The sequence below is a fragment of the Heterodontus francisci genome, chromosome 27, assembly GCF_036365525.1.
Source record: "Heterodontus francisci isolate sHetFra1 chromosome 27, sHetFra1.hap1, whole genome shotgun sequence".
Taxonomy (NCBI): Eukaryota; Metazoa; Chordata; class Chondrichthyes; order Heterodontiformes; family Heterodontidae; genus Heterodontus; species Heterodontus francisci.
This window is the reverse complement of record NC_090397.1, coordinates 72,140,411-72,158,907: the sequence shown is the minus strand read 5'-3', so window position 1 is coordinate 72,158,907 and position 18,497 is coordinate 72,140,411. Positions and strand designations below refer to the sequence as shown.

The window sequence follows — 18,497 nt, the reverse complement described above, 5'->3', positions numbered from 1 at the left end:
GTGATTCGGAGCAGGCCAACAAAGAGCTGCCCTACCATCACCACCAGCATCACTACCAGATCCAGCCATTCCCACAGAGACCTATTTTCATCGTCCCTCTCTCAACACTGAGCAGGAAACTGGAAAGAAAAGAATTATGCTGGACTGGGAAAAGGGTGAAATCAAAGGAGCCAATGGTTCAAACTTTGCCTTTTCCTCTTCCACACAGGCTGCATAACTCTACCTCAATTTTAATGGAAGTTACAGGTATATGATCTATCACCCCAGTCTATTCTTAGTCAGCAGCAGTTAATGCAATGTAATCTCAGTGCATAGTAAACTATCTTCTGCCATAGTTGAGAAAAGATGGTCACATTGCATTCTTTTCCTCTTTTAGTTATGTTGGCATTTAATTGCATGTTTATATCTAGAGAAAAAATGATATCATTGAGTTTAGATAGCAATTACCCGAATTATACATTTAACAAAGCATGGACATGAATAAGGAAGGAAATGTCAGGTTTTAAACAGCTATGCAGATAAACTTGCTATAAACAGTGTGCTATGGAATGACACACAGGGAAATGCAGACATGCATTTTACACAATTGTATCTTGGTTCAAAACTAAAGGGGCCTCAAGAAAATCGCATACAGATCCCAGTATTATTCTGACTCAGGTACAGAATTTTAACTCACCTGCAGTAGTCACTTCATTCGCTTTTATTATATGAAATTCCTGATATAATAAGCAGATTTAAAGCATGCGAGAGAGTACGATTATATTAGGCTCATTTGGAAAGAAAGCACTAGTGCAGACTTGATGGGCCCAGTTCCTGTTTCTGTGCTGCAACATTCGATGATTGTAGTTGTATTCTTTTCACACAAAGAATAAATGTCTCTGTGCTTCATCCCATGTTTCTTTAGCCACATTGAATACCGTTTCAAGCACACATTAACAATCATTGGTAAAAGAATATCCTACAGGTATTTAATTTCATTTAGATTCAATCACAGCAGGCCTAGTTGAATAGGTTGTAGAAGTTTTAGAAATTTTGACCCGTGTAATCATTAATATGCAATTCTTGGCATAATACAATTGAAACCATTCTATTATGTTTGAGTTCTTTATGGAAGGTGTGTATTGTAAAGAATGTTTTTGCACACAAGCAGTTCCACTTCCTCTACAACTGTCGGTTCCCACTGCTCTGCAATTTGTCCTGCTTAATTTTTGCGATAAATTTTAACCAGCCTAGATCTCTATGCTCCTCCAATTCTGGCCTCTTGCACATCGCCAATATTTGCTTCACCATTGGCATCCGTGCCTTCAGCTGCTTTGGCCTTAAACTCTGGAATTCCCTTCCTAAACCTCTCTCTGCTTCGCTACCTCTCTTTCCTCTTTTAAGTCGCTCCTTAAAACCTACCTCCTTTGACCAAGCTTTTGGTTCCCTGTCTTAATATCTCGTTATGTGGCTCTGTGTCAAATTTAAACCGATTTATGCTCCTGTAAACTGCCTTGCAACATTTTTACTATGTTAAAGGCTCTATATAAATGCAATTCGTTGTTGTGATTTGAGTGCAAGAATGAACATAAAAATAACTATGCACACTCAAGCTTGTGTAATACACTTGTTTAAGAACTGTGATCATTACTTTCATTTTCTGATTACAGATTTACCTTGCTGTCACTCAGACAAAGTACATGCAGAAAATAATGGTGAGATTCAGCAGCAATGGGAAACTGCTGCACGAGATGGCCCTCTCCCACCAGAGACACTTATGTGGTCTACATTATTTGTGCTGGTGCCAAAGTCGTGTTGCTACCAATTGGCATTTTGCTGTAATATAAATGCTACACAACAGGCAGAGATCCTCCAAACTGCATTGTTTCATTACCTCGGGTAATGGCAATTAAATTTAATCCAGCACTATATTGAATGACGCTGACAAACACATCAGTGAGCACCTTTCCATTGACTTCTCTTTGAATACAAAACTATAAATAACCCTCAGGGCATCTGAACGTTCAGAAACTTCCTGTGGTAAAGATGCCCAATAAACACATCATCTTTAATGCTGTGTGAATACCAGCAGTGAGCTCTTGCATTCAGTATCCAAAACAAACTAAAACATTCCGACAATACTGTTTCAAAGGTTCTTTTCTCTTGGAGTGCTACATGTCAATAGCCTCTTTCTAACTGTTACCTTTATGAGAAAGCTTGAGTCTGGGAAGATTCTGCTTCCACGTTTCCGCAAGTGGAATGATTAATAGTAAAAGGAAGACCCATAGCAACCGACAGGTTTGGAGCAGTTTGAGACTTCTATTTCTTGGAGATTTCCTCATTTCTTGTGTCATAGGCTCCATCACCAATGGTTAAGTTTCTTGTGCCAATGGAATTTCTGTAAGAGAAAGAAAATTTACAAAAAGAGTATGAAAACAAACATACAGACACCTCTGTACAGGACAAAATGTATCTCAAATTCTAAGATCAGTGATGTTAAATTTGTCTAAATTCATTGATTCACTGAATTGAAAATGTCAAAACAAACAGAAACAAAATAGCTGAGTTAAAGAAAGAATATACTCAAATCAGGCACCCAGTGGCTCAGCTGCCATCTGCATGTGGTCTATTACGAAACTATACAGATTATAAAATTCAGTCCCTGGTCTTTGCTACATTGCTGGTCTCAGTTGAGGCATGGTTAAATAGGCAGATGGGATCTTAGTTTAACATCTCATCTGAAGGATGGCACGTCCGACAACGCAGCACACAGTGTAGTATTAGCCCACATGGTGCTTAAACCTCTGGTATGGGGCGCAAAACACAACCTTCTTCCCCAGAGACAAGAGTGTGACCAACTAGAGATACAGACACACAGACACACACTCACTCTGTGGGTAATTTTTAAGCTGGCTCTGGAGCATAAAACTGGCATTGTGGGCCAGGCATTCATTATGGAAACCACACAATTTTCTTTCCATTCAAGTGGCACGTTGAAAATGACCCCCACGATCTTGACAACAACTATTTGTATTTATACAGTAAATGGAAAAGTCCTGGGGAAAATTGATGTACAGAGAGATTTGGGTGTTCAGGTCCATTGTTCCCTGAAGGTGGCAACGCAGGTCAATAGAGTGGTCAAGAAGGCATACGGCATGCTTTCTTTCACCGGACGGGGTATTGAGTACAAGAGTTGGCAGGTCATGTTACAGTCGTATAGGACTTTGGTTCGGCCACATTTGGAATACTGCGTGCAGTTCTGGTCGCCACATTACCAAAAGGATGTGGATGCTTTGGAGAGGGTGCAGAGGAGGTTCACCAGGATGTTGCCTGGTATGGAGGGCGCTAGCTATGAAGAGAAGTTGAGTAGATTAGGATTATTTTCATTAGAAAGACGGAGGTTGAGGGGGGACCTGATTGAGGTGTACAAAATCATGAGAGGTATAGACAGGGTGGATAGCAAGAAGCTTTTTCCCAGAGTGGGGGATTCAATTACAAGGGGACACGAGTTCAAAGTGAAAGGGGAAAAGTTTAGGGGGGATATGCGTGGAAAGTTCTTTACGCAGAGGGTGGTGGGTGCATGGAACGCATTGCCAGCGGAGGTGGTAGACGCGGGCACGATAGCGTCTTTTAAGATGTATCTAGACAGATGCATGAATGGGCAGGAAGTAAAGAGATACAGACCCTTAGAAAATAGGCGACAGGTTTAGATAGAGGATTTAGATCGGCGTAGGCTTGGAGGGCCGAAGGGCCTGTTCCTGTGCTGTAATTTTCTTTGTTCTTTGTATATAGCACCTTTAACATGGTTCTTCATAGGCATGTTATCAGACAAAAATTAACACGGAGTCAAAGAAGAAGATATTAGGACAGGTGTCTAAACACTTGGTCAAAGGAATTAAGTTTTAATCAGTGTCTTAAAGGAGGAAATAAGAGGTGGAAAAGTGAAGAGTTTCCACAGCTTAATGCCTAGATGGATGAAAGCATAGCCGCAAATCATAGGGGTGAAGAAAGTGGGGGGTGGCCAAGAGGCCAGAGTTGGAGGTGCACATTAAAATTTTACAGACTTATTTATGATATGAAATTATACCAATACCTTTAAAACCTATACAATGAAAAACTTTGCTTATTTACTTTCACAATCACTATTTCACATTGATAATGTTGTTAGCAGTGTGACATTAATGATTGATGTTTGCTCAAAATGTGTAAACCTTGGCATTTCTAATGCATTTGTATTACTGGAAAGTTGGCTCAAAAGATACTGTATGCAGGTTTCGCAGTCCCAACCATCCCTTCAGTAATGCAATACAGCACTTTCTAAATGCACAGAGCACCTGCGCTGGACTGTGCCACTTAAACTCTCGATTAATCTTGGCAAGCCTGCTGGCTTTTCTGATGAGTCGGAAGCTATTTACGACTAGACAGGAAGAAGCACTAAGTTAAAACTGAACAGATGTCCGATAAAAGCAACACGGTGATAATGAAGAAAGGCCTCAAATACTTCAGAAGAATTGTGTTACAAGCAGTCACACAAGCACATTGACTGACTAACAGCATTAAAAGACCACGTTAAAAGCTATGGCTTAGCCATTGTGTTTTAGGCAGTCACTGACTAAGATGAAATAAAAAGTATGAAGGAGATTCTATGCATATCACACAAAACCACAACAGTTACATGTTCAGTTCAGATTATGTCACAATTAATCTATTAATTTCTATGCTGTGACAAAAATTTAAATGCTGAAAGGTTTTTTAACTGTTCACTGACTCACTGTTCACCACTAGAACACATCCTTGTTACAATGTGATTTCAGTGGTTCTTACAAAAGGTGAAATAATAGATTTCTAGATTACTCATTTCACTACCTCGCAAATGGTTCTGCATTAAAGAAAGGGAGCAGTTTAAACTAAAGGTGTTAATAACATCTTTACAAGATCCTGGAAATGATACCAGATACCACAGAACTTCAAGAATATTTTACTTTTATTATTTTATTCCTTTGCTGTATTTTGGTAGATTTCTGAAATTAAAGTATTTGGTGAAGGTGGAGAAGAAAAATGTATGGAAATTGTCCTGCAAATGCAGTCAAAATAAAAAAAAACAAGAGATAACTAACAAATTAATTTAGTTAAACAGTCTGTATGGTAAAGTAAAAGCAAAATACTGCAGATGCTGGAAATCTGAAATAAAAACAAGAAATGCTGGAAATACTCAGCAGGTCTTGGCAGCATCTGTGGAGAGAGAAGCAGAGTTAACGTTTCAGGTCAGTGACCCTTCATCAAAACTGACAAATATTAGAAATGTAGAAGGTTTTAAGCAAGTAAAACGGGGGTGGGGCAAGAGATAACAAAAGACAAGGAGTTGATAGGGAAAGGTCACAGAGAATAACTGGCCAGAAGGTCATGGAACAAAGGCAAAGTGTTTGACGTCAACTGTCATTCAACATTTATGTCAAAATGCTCTATCATATTTTTAAAATATGATCTTGCTGCTTGCACATGGTATCATGAAATGTTCAGCTGTTCTTGCTACCTGTGTATAAAGACAGTGCCTCTTTAAAGGTTGACTCAGAGAAGGCTCACAAACATGGTTAATTCTTCTCATAAAAGTTGTTAGGAGCTAGCGGTGAGTATTCATTTAGGATTTCAGTGCTCAACTCTACACTAAATTCAATGCCACAATAGGAGAATGAACACAAGAACAGAGGGAGGAACAGAATCATCCCATATGTCTTATACAATAACACTACAGAACATTTTGCACTAAGGAAAGTTATCCCAATCAAAACTATGCAATAAATTGTGATACAGAATGTTAATGATTTTTATTACAAATTCTTCTCAGAAGGCAAGTATTCAGTCAACAGGATCCAATTGCTGCAAAATATTTAATTTATTAATCTGTTGCAATTAAAAATAAAGTATAGCTGATCCCGAATGCTCAGTTGCTTAATGCATGTATGCATGGAAAGCTATCAAGCATAGAACCATAGAAGTTTACAGCACAGAAGGTGGTATTTTGTCCTGTTATTCTTTTACCTAAAGCAATCCAAAGCTGCCACAGTCTCTCTCCAAGCCCTGTTTCAGCCTCACTTTAAACCTTTACCTAATTTTCCCTTTCTGCCTCATTCATTCCCTGTGACAAAGCATTCCATGTTCGAATAGCCATCAGTGTACCTAATCTCTTTTCTTACTGAATGATCTTTTAAAATTAATGACCTCATCATTAGTTCCAGCCTTTTTTATTCACTCTATCAAAAACCTCAATTAAATTTCCCCTTAGTCGTCTCTGTTCCAATGAAAATAGTCCTAGTATCTAAAATAAAACAGACTGGTGTAGAGTTTCTTCTTGTTCCAACACAATTCACCCAAAATTGGTCAAACCAGCACAAAAGATCATGCAATTACAAGTGCAATTTATGTCCGGCGCAAATCAAGTTTCCATTTCTTTTGCAATAGTTTAAAACACATTGCACTGGAAGCTGGCCCTGCTCACAACACCAGCCACACCCACAGATCGAACTAGTCACCACAGTGAGTTTTGGGTAATTGTGCCTGTTTCTGGGCCTTCAAGGAGACTCATAAAATTAAGCTTTTTTTGGTGGAAGGACATTAGTAAGCAGCTTTTAAAAATGTAAAAACTACTTAATTTACTAAGAACCTGACTACAATACAGCAATGAAACTATTAAACAAAATTACTAAATGATTCATTATTGTTTTTTAAAGTCATTTTCAGTTATTTAAAATCGGGTTTCTCGTTTCTCGCAGGTAACTCTGTGACTCTAAGTCTGGACACTTAATAAAAATACTTTTTTGTGATAAACTCATTTTCATCTGTATTAATCAAACTGCACCAGGTTACCACTCTTAAATATATCAAGGAATATTTTTATGCAATTTTGTTTTTAAAAGTTACACTTGTAAGACACTGCCCGATGGCAAATTTTACGTTTGTGATGTTGCCAATTAGTTTGAGCGAAAACTTGAACCATAAAACCAATTTGTGAAACTAGTGCAAGTTTGAGCATAATTTGCACCTGGATTGTCAATTGAGCTGAACGCAGAAATTCTACCCGAACTACCCCCTCACCCCCTTCATTTAAGATAATTATTTAACCTTTCAGACTGAGTGTCAAAGTAAGGGGGACATACATAGTTTTGTGAGTCTTGTCCAGATTATTCCTTTAATGGGATTGAACATATTTTGTGGATACAGATAGTGGTTAGGGGCTTTCAATAAGCTCCTGGAAGCAAAGCTCGCAGATGAAAGCAGAAAATGTCATCATATTCCAATTTCTGCTGTAGTTACAGTGACTTATCTGTCCATAACCACCCTCATGGATCATTACATTCTTGCTGCTTGAGCTTATCTTAAGAATGGAGGCTTACATGCAACCAGTTATGATGGCTCACATTTGCTGACAGCTCTGATAAGTCAATTCATGTGCACAAGTCTGGCAACAGAAACAGAAGTTATGCAAGTGCACACCCATCGAGCAGCAGCCACTGACTCAGAACAGGAAAGCACCGTGCTGCCACTTAATTCCTATTGATCAGTTACCATGCTATTTTCATCAGTTACTTTCCCGAAATACTATAATGCAGAATGAATTATCTTTATCAAGCATTCTATTTCAGCTGCAGATTTGGAGCTGGGTAACTGATCTAGAATTGCATAACCCACCCAAACAAAAAGTAACATTTGGATTATTTTTAATATTCCGTACAGACCTTGTTTTTAGTTTCCTCAGTCGTTACCATGTTTTCCAAATCTGAGAGGCTATATTATATTACCAGAGCATGCAAAAGGAAAACAATTATGAGGTACACACATCTGTAGAAAATAAAAAAAGTTGTTTTAAAGTAAAAATAATTTGATTCCTAAGAGAGGTCTTAGGAATAATTGTTATTGTTACTTCTTTCACTCACTTCACAAGATGATGGGTTTGACTGTCTGGCACTCAAGATTTTGGACAATTCCGCAGTTGTTTGCTATGGCTTCTGGTAAAACTACCTCCGAACAGCTTGCCAGAGAAAATTGAAAGGTATCTATCTCATCCTGCAGTAAGTTTCCCTCCTATCAGCTGCAAACAGACTGAACAAGCTAAACTTCACCAAAGGCTCAATGGGTTTGCATAGTAACAAGCTCAGTTGTACAGACCAGAAGAGCGCAGGGCTCAGGTTCCCTGGTTTGTGCTGAGCTGGTCGATCTCAATTGGGCTGGCAGTAAAGGCCAATATGATTAACCTTAGTTCAGGGAGAGGTTCCTGCCCCTGATCTACAGCCAAGGACTCAGGTGCGATGCATTTTGTAATGAAATAAACAGTCATCTAACCCCAGCCAGGACTCAACACCTATTGGAGAGAAAGGGTAAGTGGGACAGAAAATTGACAGAGAAACAACCCAAAAAAGCATTTTTAAAAATTACTTCATGAAACCTGAGCTTTGCTGGCAAGGCCAGCATTTATTGTCCATCTCTAACTGCCCTTGAGAAGACAAAATGTTGAAATGCACAGCTGGCCTGTGAGCAATTCAAAGTTCTGATCAAAAATACCTTCCAAAATGTTAACTAATCTTTCAAATGCTGATAGATCTGCTATGAATTTCCCACACTTTCTATTTCAGAGCATCAATAATGATAGTTTTTCCTCTTCATTCACAGCTCAAAGGTGATGTTCCTTCCTCCGCCATTACCCAAAGTGCTTCACATGTGGCCATTGAAGACCAACCTGTACACGAACATCAAACACCTCCACTGAGGGCAACCTGAAGCAGGGTCAAAGCTTGGCTGCCATGTTGGATTCAAGCAGGGATAAACTGGCCTCAGCCTAGAGTCCAGCATAGAATAAGAGATACAGGAATGATCCAAAAATTCCTAAGTATTTGGCACCTCTGAGCACAGAACAGAACGATAACGATTATAGATGAAGTGTTACTATTTTGGTGAAAAGAGGCCTTTGTGTGGAAAATTGAGAAAAAGCCAGAGGCAAACCAAAGATTTATTTGAATTGCAGCACATATAGAATTCCATGAAATAATAGCACATTATCTGATTTTTTAAAAATTTCCATACAGTAAAATGTGCATTTAAGGTCCCTTATATAAAGAGGTAATCTATCTTTAACCATTTTGGCACCAATAGAGGCTTCATTCATTTCCTTAGCGAGGGTGTGGATTCCGAAAAATAAGAACTGCCTGAGGGCAGGGTATATAAATGGCAGATCCGAAACCTAACCCAAAGTCCTAGAACTTTATTTGAAACTTCCAAAGTTTTTTTTACAGTCTGATATATATATGTAGTTTCTTTCAATGGCTTAATTTCACACTTGCTACTTACTTGAACATTCTTAGTCATTTTGCACAGCCTCATGCACCAGGAAACATCCCAAATTATTTCTGAAAATGTGTTTCTGTAGAAAGACTGAGCACCACATTGATCAGAAGCAGCTTGTTGAAAGGTAATGCCATTATACACTTATAACTCTGAATTGTCACAGAACATGGGCTTTCCCAGACTAATAGATCCTACCACAAATGTAACTGTTCACTAGAGGCTTAAAATATTACTATTGTTCTAGAATATTCTCATAACTGTTATAACGACCAGGTGAGAAGGGTGTTTTTTTAATTCATTCATGGGATGTGGGCATCGCTGGATAGGCCAGCATTTATTGTCCATCTCTAATTGCCCTTGAGAAGGTGGTGGTGAGCTGTTTTTTTGAACCACTGCAGTCCATGTGGGGTAGGTACATCCACAGTGCTCTTAGGAAGGGAGTTCCAGGATCTTGACCCAGCGACAGTGAAGGAACTGCGATATAGTTCTAAGTCAGGATGGTGTGTGACTTGGAGAGGAACCTGCAGGTAGTGGTGTTCCCATGCATTTGCGGCCCTTGTCCATCTAGTTGGTAGAGGTTGCAGGTTTGGAAGGTGTTGTTGAAGGAACCTTGGTGAGTTGCTGCAGTGCATCTTGTAGATGGTACACACTGCTGCCACTGTGTGTCGGTGGTGGAGGGAGTGAATGTTTGTTGATGGGGTGCCAATCAAGCGGGCTGCTTTGTCCTGGATGGTGTCGAGTTTCTTGAGTGTTGTTGGAGCTGCACCCATCCAGGCAAATGGAGAGTATTCCATCACACTCCTGACTTGTGCCTTGTAGATGGTGGACAGGCTTTGGGGAGTCAGGAGGTGAGTTACTCGCCTCAGGATTCCTAGCCTCTGACCTGCTCTTATAACCACGGTGTTTATATAGCTACTCCAGTTCAGTTTCTGGTCAATGGTAACCCCAGGATGTTGATAGTGGGGGGATTCAGCGATTGTAATGCCACTGAATGTCAAGGGGAGATGGTTAGATTCTCTCTTGTTGGAGATGGTCATTGCCTGGCACTTAAGTGGCAAGTAACATTTGCGCCACACATCAGCCTAAGCCTGGATATTGTCCAGGTCTTGCTGCATTTCTACACAAACAGCTTTAGTATCTGAGGAGTCGTGAATGGTGCTGAACATTATGCAATCATCAGCGAACATCCCCACTTCTGACCTTATGATTGAAGGAAGGTCATTGGTGAAGCAGCTGAAGATGGTTGGGCCTAGGACACTACCCTGAGGAACTCCTGCAGTGATGTCCTGGAACTGAGATGATTGACCTCCAACAACCACAACCATCAATGTCAGTTGTGGGGAAACTTCGGGAGTCCATTATCAAAGATTTTATAGCAGAGCACTTGGAGAACAGTGGTAGAATCGGACAGTCAGCATGGATTTACAAAAGAGAATTCATGCTTGACAAATCTACTAGAATTCTTCGAGGATGTAACTAGTAGAGTTGATGAGGGGGAGCCGGTGGATGTGGTTTATTTGGATTTTCAGAAGGCTTTCGACAAAGTCCCACATAAGAGATTAGTGTGTAAAATTAAAGCACATGGGATTGGGGATAGTGTATTGTGGTGGGTAGAAAATTGGTTGGCAGACAGGAAACAAAAAGTAGGAATAAATGGGTCTTTTTCCGAATGGCAGGTAGTGAGTAGTGGCGTACCGCAGGGATCGGTGCTAGGACCCCAGCTATTCACAATATATCTTAATGATTTAGATGAGGGTACTAAATGTAATATCTCCAAATTTGCAGATGACACAAAATTGGATGGGAGGATGAGTTGTGAGGAGGATGCAGAGAGGCTTCAGGGTGATTTGGACAAGTTGAGTGAGTGGGCTAATGCATGGCAGATGCAGTATAATGTGGATAAATGTGAGATTATCCACTTTGGTAGCAAAAACAGGAAGGCAGATTATCTGAACGGCTATAAACAGAGAGAGGGGAATATGCAACGAGACCTGGGTGTTCTCATACACCAGTCGCTGAAGGTAAGCATGCAGGTGCAACAGGCGGTAAAAAAGGCAAATGGTATGTTGGCTTTCATAGCGAGAGGATTCAAGTACAGGAGCAGGGATGTCTTGCTGCAATTATACAAGGCCTTGGTGAGGCCACACCTGGAATATTGTGTTCAGTTTTGGTTTCCTTATCTGAGGAAGGATGTTCTTGCTATAGGGGGAGTGCAGCGAAGGTTTACCAGACTGATTCCTGGGATGGCGGGACTGACATATGAGGAGCGATTGAGTCGGTTAGGATTATATTCGCTGGGGTTCAGAAGAGTGAGGCGGGATCTCATAGAAACCTATAAAATTCTAACAGGAATTGACAGGGTAGATGCAGGAAGGATGTTTCCGATGATGGGGGAGTCCAGAACCAGGGGTCATAGTCTAAGGATAAGGGGTAAACCCTTCAGGACTGAGATGATGAGAAATTACTTCACCCAGAGAGTGGTGAGCCTGTGGAATTCACTACCACAGAAATCAGTTGAGGCCAAAACATTGTATGATTTCAAGGAGGAGTTAGATATAGCTCTTGGGGTGAAAGGGATCAAAGGATATGGAGGGAAAGCGAGAATAGATTACTGAGTTGGATGATCAGCCATGATCATAATGAATGGCAGAGCAGGCTCGAAGGGCCGAATGGCCTACTCCTACTCCTCCTATTTTCTATGTTTCTATCTTCCTTTGCGCGAGGTATGATTCCAACCAGCGGAGAGTTTTCCCCCTGTTTCCCATTGACTTCAATTTTGTTAGGCCTCCTTAATGCCATACTTGGTCAAATGCAGTCTTGATGTCAAGGGCAGTCACTCTCACTTCACCTCTTGAGTTCAAATCTTTAATCCGTGTTTGGACCAAAGCTGTAATCAGGTCAGGAGCTGAGTGGCCCTGGCGGAGCCCAAACTGAGCGTCAGTGAGCAGGTTATTGCTAAGCAAGTGCCGCTTGATAGCACTGTGGATAACACCTTCCATCACTTTACTGCTGATCGGGAGTAGGCTGATGGGGTGGTAATTGGTCAGGTTGGACTTGTCCTGCTTTTTGTGTACAGGACATACCTGGGCAATTTTCCACATTGCCGGATAGATGCCAGTGTTGTAGCTGTACTGGAACAGCTTGGCTAGGGGCACGGCAAGTTCTGGAGCACAGGTCTTCAATACTAATGCCGGAATTTTGTCAGGACCCATAGCTGTTGCAGCATTCAGTACCTTCAATCGTTTCTTGATGTCACATGGAGTGAATCGAATTGGCTGAAGTCTGGCATCTGTGATACGAGTGGAGGATATGCCGGGCCATGAGGTTACAGATTGTGGTTGAGTACAATTCTGCTGCTGCTGATGGCCCACAGCACCTCACGGATGCCCAGTTTTGCATTACTAGATCTGTTCGAAATCTATCCCATTTAGCACGGTGAAAGTGCCACACAACATGATGGAGGGTATCCTCAATGTGAAGGCGGGACTTCGTCTCCACAAGGACTGTGCGGTGGTCACTCCTACCAATACTGTCATGGACAGGTGCATTTGCAGCAGGCAGATTGGTGAGGACGAGGTCAAATATGTTTTTCCCTCGTGTTGATTCCCTCACCACCTGCCGCAGGCCCAGTCTAGCAGCTATATCCTTTAGGACTCGGCCAGCGCGGTCAGTAGTGATGCTACCGAGCCACTCTTGGTGATGGACATTGAAGTCCACGACCCAGAGTACATTCTGCGTCCTTGCCACCATCAGTGCTTCCTCCAAGTGATCAACATGGAGGCGTACTGACACATCAGCTGAGGGAGGGCAGTAGGTGGTAATCAGCAGGAGGTTTCCTTGTCCAGGTTTGACCTGATGCCATGAGACTTCATGGGGTCTGGAGTCTTGGGGTTCCCTCTCAGCCTTTGCCTGGTTTAACCGTAACAGTGTTTAATTTTTAAAACGTGTTTTTAGCTCCCCATCAGTGAATCCTTATTCACCGCTTTCCAATTGTAAGGCAAAGAAATCAATCAAGACATGTTTTCTTAGATTTAAACAAGAAAGGAGGAAGTTTATGAATCTTAAACTCTAATCCGATTAACGACTACGAATATGCGACACAACCACGCTAGCATGCATACGCGATAAACACACACGCAGATAGAGACAAAAAAAAGTAGAAAAGAATAAAGGGGAAAAGTTTGAGGCAATGTCGGGATTATAATTATAGTCCTTTGAGTTCAATGTGGAGGCTTTGGTTGCCGGTAAGTCCTGCAATTCGTTGGGGCCCAATTCACACTTCAACTTGTTTCAGTGTCAGAGTCTTTTCTCTCTTGAGGTCTACGTGTCTTCCCAGGGTCTGGTGGCTTGGGAAAAAGCAAGAGAGAGAGAGCCAGGAGAGAGGCTTCCTTGTTCTAGCTTCAGTTGCAAAACCTGCTGAATTCAAACTGTCCTGTGGCTAGTTCAAACACCTTCAATGTCTGGTGATCAAAATCCATTCGGGTTAATTGGTTCAGGGAGTAATTCTATTGTCTCTCCATGCACTGTCTCTTAGTATGCAAATGTTCTTCCATGCACGTGTCTGGTGATCTTCAAACACGAAATTTCTTCACTCCAGCAACAGTTTAAAATCAATGTTCATATGGCGAAATTAATATGCCTCATTCTTGGCAGGTGGGGGTCTGCATGACACCTCCACACCCAGTGGAATGAAATTCGATTTTTAAAAAGAGCATTTCATTAAAAGGGACTACAGAGAAGATAAGGACAGGAAAACACAGTGCTGCTTTAAATGGGCCTTTTTTGCATCCCAATAAACATGTGGTTTTTGGGGAAGTTTTTTTCAGTTTGCACATTTTCATGACTGCCTAGGGTCTCTTTGTTCTTGTTGAGGTCTGCAGGGGGAGGGGTAGGTTTAATTAGCCCTAGGTTGGAGTTCTGCTCGGCAGCGGCGGCAGTGGTGAACTCTCTTTCAGTGCTTTGATGAGTCATGCAAGGGCTTATCACCTTAGGGGTTGGTCGATTCCCTTTTGTCCTGACTGTCGGGGCGGATGCTTTGTTAATCTTCCCTTTGTCCTCTGGGACACACCTGCTTGCAAGTATTTGTCCAGATTCTGCTGCACTCCCCTGTGGCACTTCGACTAGGTGAGGCATCACCCTCACAGTTTCTCTGCCCTCTTGAGGACTTTCTTCATCTCTGCAGGTTCCTATAAATGCTGTTAACAACTCTGGTGGGGGTGTTTCTACTGTCTGCATTTACATAGGAGGATGTGGGGTTTAATTTTTCAAACATTTTGGGGTTGGCTGACTGGACAGTAGGGGTGTTCATCCATGATTCCCCCCAGACTTCGTTTAACCTGCCCTTTTGTTCCCTTTTTCCCCTTTTAACCTTTTGCCAGCCTTGTACCTGCCTGTCCCCTTTTGTTCTTGGCAGGGGTCCCTTACAGTTCACTAGCCCTCTGCTGGAGGGTCCTCAGGACTTAGGGGTGCAGGTTTCACTGTAGGTTGGTGTTTCCCCTCAACCTGGCACATGTGGTAACTCCTGCAGTACTCCATTACATCTTTGTGGAGTCTTGGTCAGTCAAACTGCTGTCTTATGTGGGCTTTGGTTTTTTGTATACCGACATTTACAGCCACTGCAGTCTCGTGGGCCATTCTTAATAATTCTCTCCGGTACCTCTGCGGCACCACTAACTGGTGAACCACTGTCCAACTCCTTGCTCTCAGGTCTGTGAGGAGAACTCCACTTCCTCATCTGTACCTCATTCTTTAAATAGTAGCAATCAGGGACTCCCTCTGCTTCACTTTCAGACTGGGCAGCCTGTGCTAACTGTTTCAATACTGGGTTAGCTCGTTGAGCCTCAGTTAGGAAAGATTCATTGAATTCATTCCCTGGGTCTTCTAACTTTCTAAAGAAAGTATCAGACAGACAGACCTCATGGTCATCTGCCTGCAGTGCCAATTCAGTCTCCTCTGGGGGAGCTGGTTTGATCATGGCCTGATCCACTACACATTCAGGGGAACTGCAGGGGACTGTCTCCTGCCACTGCCCTGTCTCTCTGACCACCTGCGGTCTCTGGGGAAGCTACCACCTTCACCCCCGCAAGATCATTACCTAGGAGCAGGTCAACCCCTTCCACAGGCAAACTAGGGACAATCCCTACGGTCACCGGTCCCGAAACTAGGTCGCACTCCAAGTGCACCCGGTGTAAAGGTACAGGCATACACTGCCCTCCAATACCATTCACCATCATTCTGGTGTTTACTGCACTCTCTGGGGGAAAGGTCAGGCCTTTTCCCAGTAAAAGGGATCTAGTGGCCCCTGTGCCTCTGAGAATTACTATGGGCTTGCTTGCCTCACTCGAGGGGTATGGAGTTATTCTCCCTTCAGACACAAAAGTCCCTGATAACCTGCAGGAATCCTATAAAATTTTTCTGCACTTGCAGCCGTAAGCTTCCTGGGTCTCACTCTTACTGCAGTTAAAGCCACAGCTTGTTCTGCTGTTTTTTCCATCAGGTTTGCTTCTTCACTGAGCAGGTGTGCCCTGATTAACTCTACAGGTTTTCCCTTTAGTTGCCAGCAGTCAGCTCTTAAATGCCCTGCTTTATTACAATGGAAGCACACAGGTCTTCGGGTCTCATTCCTGCTTACAGCACCTTCCTTTTTGGCTGGAGGAGGGTCCCCTGTGTCTCCTGCTTTTCTTTCCCTCCCAGGAATGCTTGGGCTTCTATCACCTTCCCACCCTTTGTCCTTTTCGGATTTGTGGGGGTGATTAGGAAAGGTTTTCCCTGGGAAACTGACTTATAAATGAGAGCAAACTCATCAGTCAGCATTGCGGCTTGCCGGGCTCTATGAACCTTCTGTTCCTCTGCATGTGTCTTTATGGAGAGTGGGAGAGTGTTTTTAAATACCCCGAGCAAAATTACTTCTCTGAGATTTTCATAGCTGAGCTGTACTTTAAGAGCCGTCAACCACTGGTCAAAAGCCAGCTGCTTACTTTTCTCAAACTCCAGGTAAGTTTGATCAGCTTGCTTCTTGAGGGTTCTAAACTTTTGGCGATAGGCTTCCAGTACTAACTCATATGCCCCGAGGATAGCATTTTTGGTCAGTTCAAAATCTGATGAACTCTCATCTGGCAACATGGAATAAGCCTCATAGGCTTTTCCGACTAATTTGCTCTGTATCATCAGAGTCCAGGCCTCAGCCGGCCACTTTAACTGCCTTGCCAGTTTTTTAAAAAACACAAAAAATGCTTGCACATCTCCCTCACTGAATTTTGGGATCAGTTTGGGCGAGTTTTAATAATTCTGTACCCAGACATGAATTACGCTCCTCCATATTGGCCATGCTTTCACTGGGGTTAATCTGTCGCCCCCTAGTTAACTCAAGCCACCTTAGCTCTCTCTCTCCGTATTCTTTTTGGAAGATTCTTTCTTTCTCTCTCCTGTCTCTCTCTTTCTCTTTCCCTGTATTTAATTCAAGTTTCCTCTGTTCCAATTGTAGCTTTGCTAGCAATACACTGTCTGGGTCTACTTCTAACCCTGCTTCTGCTTCTTTAGATTCAAGGGAAAAATGGTTGGCCACTAGTCTTAGGAGTTCAGACTTCCTAGCCTTGCCATGCATAGTGATCCCACACTGCTCAGTCATTTTCCTCAACTCCTCCATAGACAGTGCTTTTAACTTATCCCAAGTTACTTCACCCTGGCTTGGGGAGCTACTAGCTTCAGTTGCAGACATGTTAATGTTCTAGCACACACAACCACAAGAAAATCTGTATTGAAATCTTTTCTCTTTTTGTTTGGGATCAATTTGACTTCCCACTTTCAATTTCCTCGTTTGTCTGTGGGTCAAATCCAGGGCGCTATCCCCCAAATTTCTGTTATGATCAGGTGAGAAGGGGGTCTAGGGGTTCCCTCTCAGCCTTTGCCTGGTTTAACCATAACAGGATTTAATTTAAAAAACATCGTGTTGTAGCTCCCCCTCAGTGAATCCTTGTTCACACCTTCCCAATTATAAGGTAAAGAAATCAATCAAGACAGGTTTTCTTAGATTTAAACAAGAAAGGTGGAGGTTTATTAATCATAAATGCTAATCCGGTTAACAACTACGAATATGCGACGCAACCACGCTGGCATGCATACGCAATAAACGCACATGCAGATAGAGACAAAAAAAGTAGAAAAGAATAAAGGGGAAAAGTTTGAGGCAATGTCGGGATTATAATTACAGTCCTTTGAGTTCAATGAGGAGGCTTTGGTTGCCGGTAAGTCCTGCTGTTCGTTGGGGCCCAGTTCATGCTTCAACTTGTTTCAGTGTCAGAGTCTTTTCTCTCTTGAGGTCTACGTGTCTTCCATGGGTCCGGTGGCTTGGGAGAAAGTGAGGGAGAGACAGCCCGGAGAGAGGTTCCCTTGTTCCCGCTTCAGTTGCGAAACCTGCTGAATTCAAACTGTCCTGTGGCTAGTTCAAAAAACCTGGACCAGCCAGTTAGTCAAGTGACCAGCTGCTTTTACCAGTCCGCTCTTTGTGGATTGTGTATCATGTTTTTTAGTTTTAGAGATACAGCACTGAAACAGGCCCTTCGGCCCACCGAGTCTGTGCCGACCAACAACCACCCGTTTCTACTAATCCTACACTAATCCCATATTCCTACCACATCCCCACCTGTCCCTATATTTCCCTACCACCTACCTATACTAGGGGCAATTTATAATGACCAATTTACCTACCAACCTACAAGTCTTTTGGCTTGTGGGAGGAAACCGGAGCACCCAGAGGAAACCCACGCAGACACAGGGAGAACTTGCAAACTCCACACAGGCAGTACCCAGAATTGAACCCGGGTCGCTGGAGCTGTGAGGCTGTGGTGCTAACCACTGCACCACCCTTCATCTTAGCAGTCCCTGGAATACGCTTCCTTACACCTTCTGTGTCTGGTGATCAAAATACATTTGGGTTAATTGTATCAGGGGGTAATTCTTTTGTCTCTCCAAGCACTGTCTCTTGGTATGCAAATGCTCTTCCAGCCACGTGTCTGGTGATCTTCAAACAGGTCATTTCTTCACTCCAGCAACAGTTTAAAATCAATGTTCATATGGCAAAATTAATATGCCTCATTCTTGGCAGGTGGGGGTCTGCATGACACTATGTAACTAAATTTATCAGTACAAATTCATGATGATCCTTTCTGTTTATTTTGTTAATA

The 18,497-nt window shown here is 42.3% G+C and overlaps 1 protein-coding gene across 5 annotated transcripts in view; it reads right to left on the bottom strand.

The window, feature by feature from the left end:
• The window catches only part of sema3d (sema domain, immunoglobulin domain (Ig), short basic domain, secreted, (semaphorin) 3D), a 368,459-nt gene that overhangs the window by 275,666 nt on the left and 74,296 nt on the right, over positions 1-18,497 (bottom strand). For 3 of the 5 annotated variants that reach the window (XM_068059610.1, XM_068059611.1, XM_068059614.1), the window contains one exon: positions 2,183-2,377. In XM_068059610.1, the coding sequence (XP_067915711.1) occupies positions 2,183-2,342 (160 nt within the window). In that variant the 5' untranslated portion in view covers positions 2,343-2,377. Of the gene's footprint in view, positions 1-2,182; positions 2,378-7,712; positions 7,762-7,910; positions 7,999-18,497 lie in introns of those variants that run through there. The other 2 variants (XM_068059613.1, XM_068059612.1) reach the window with 2 other exon arrangements.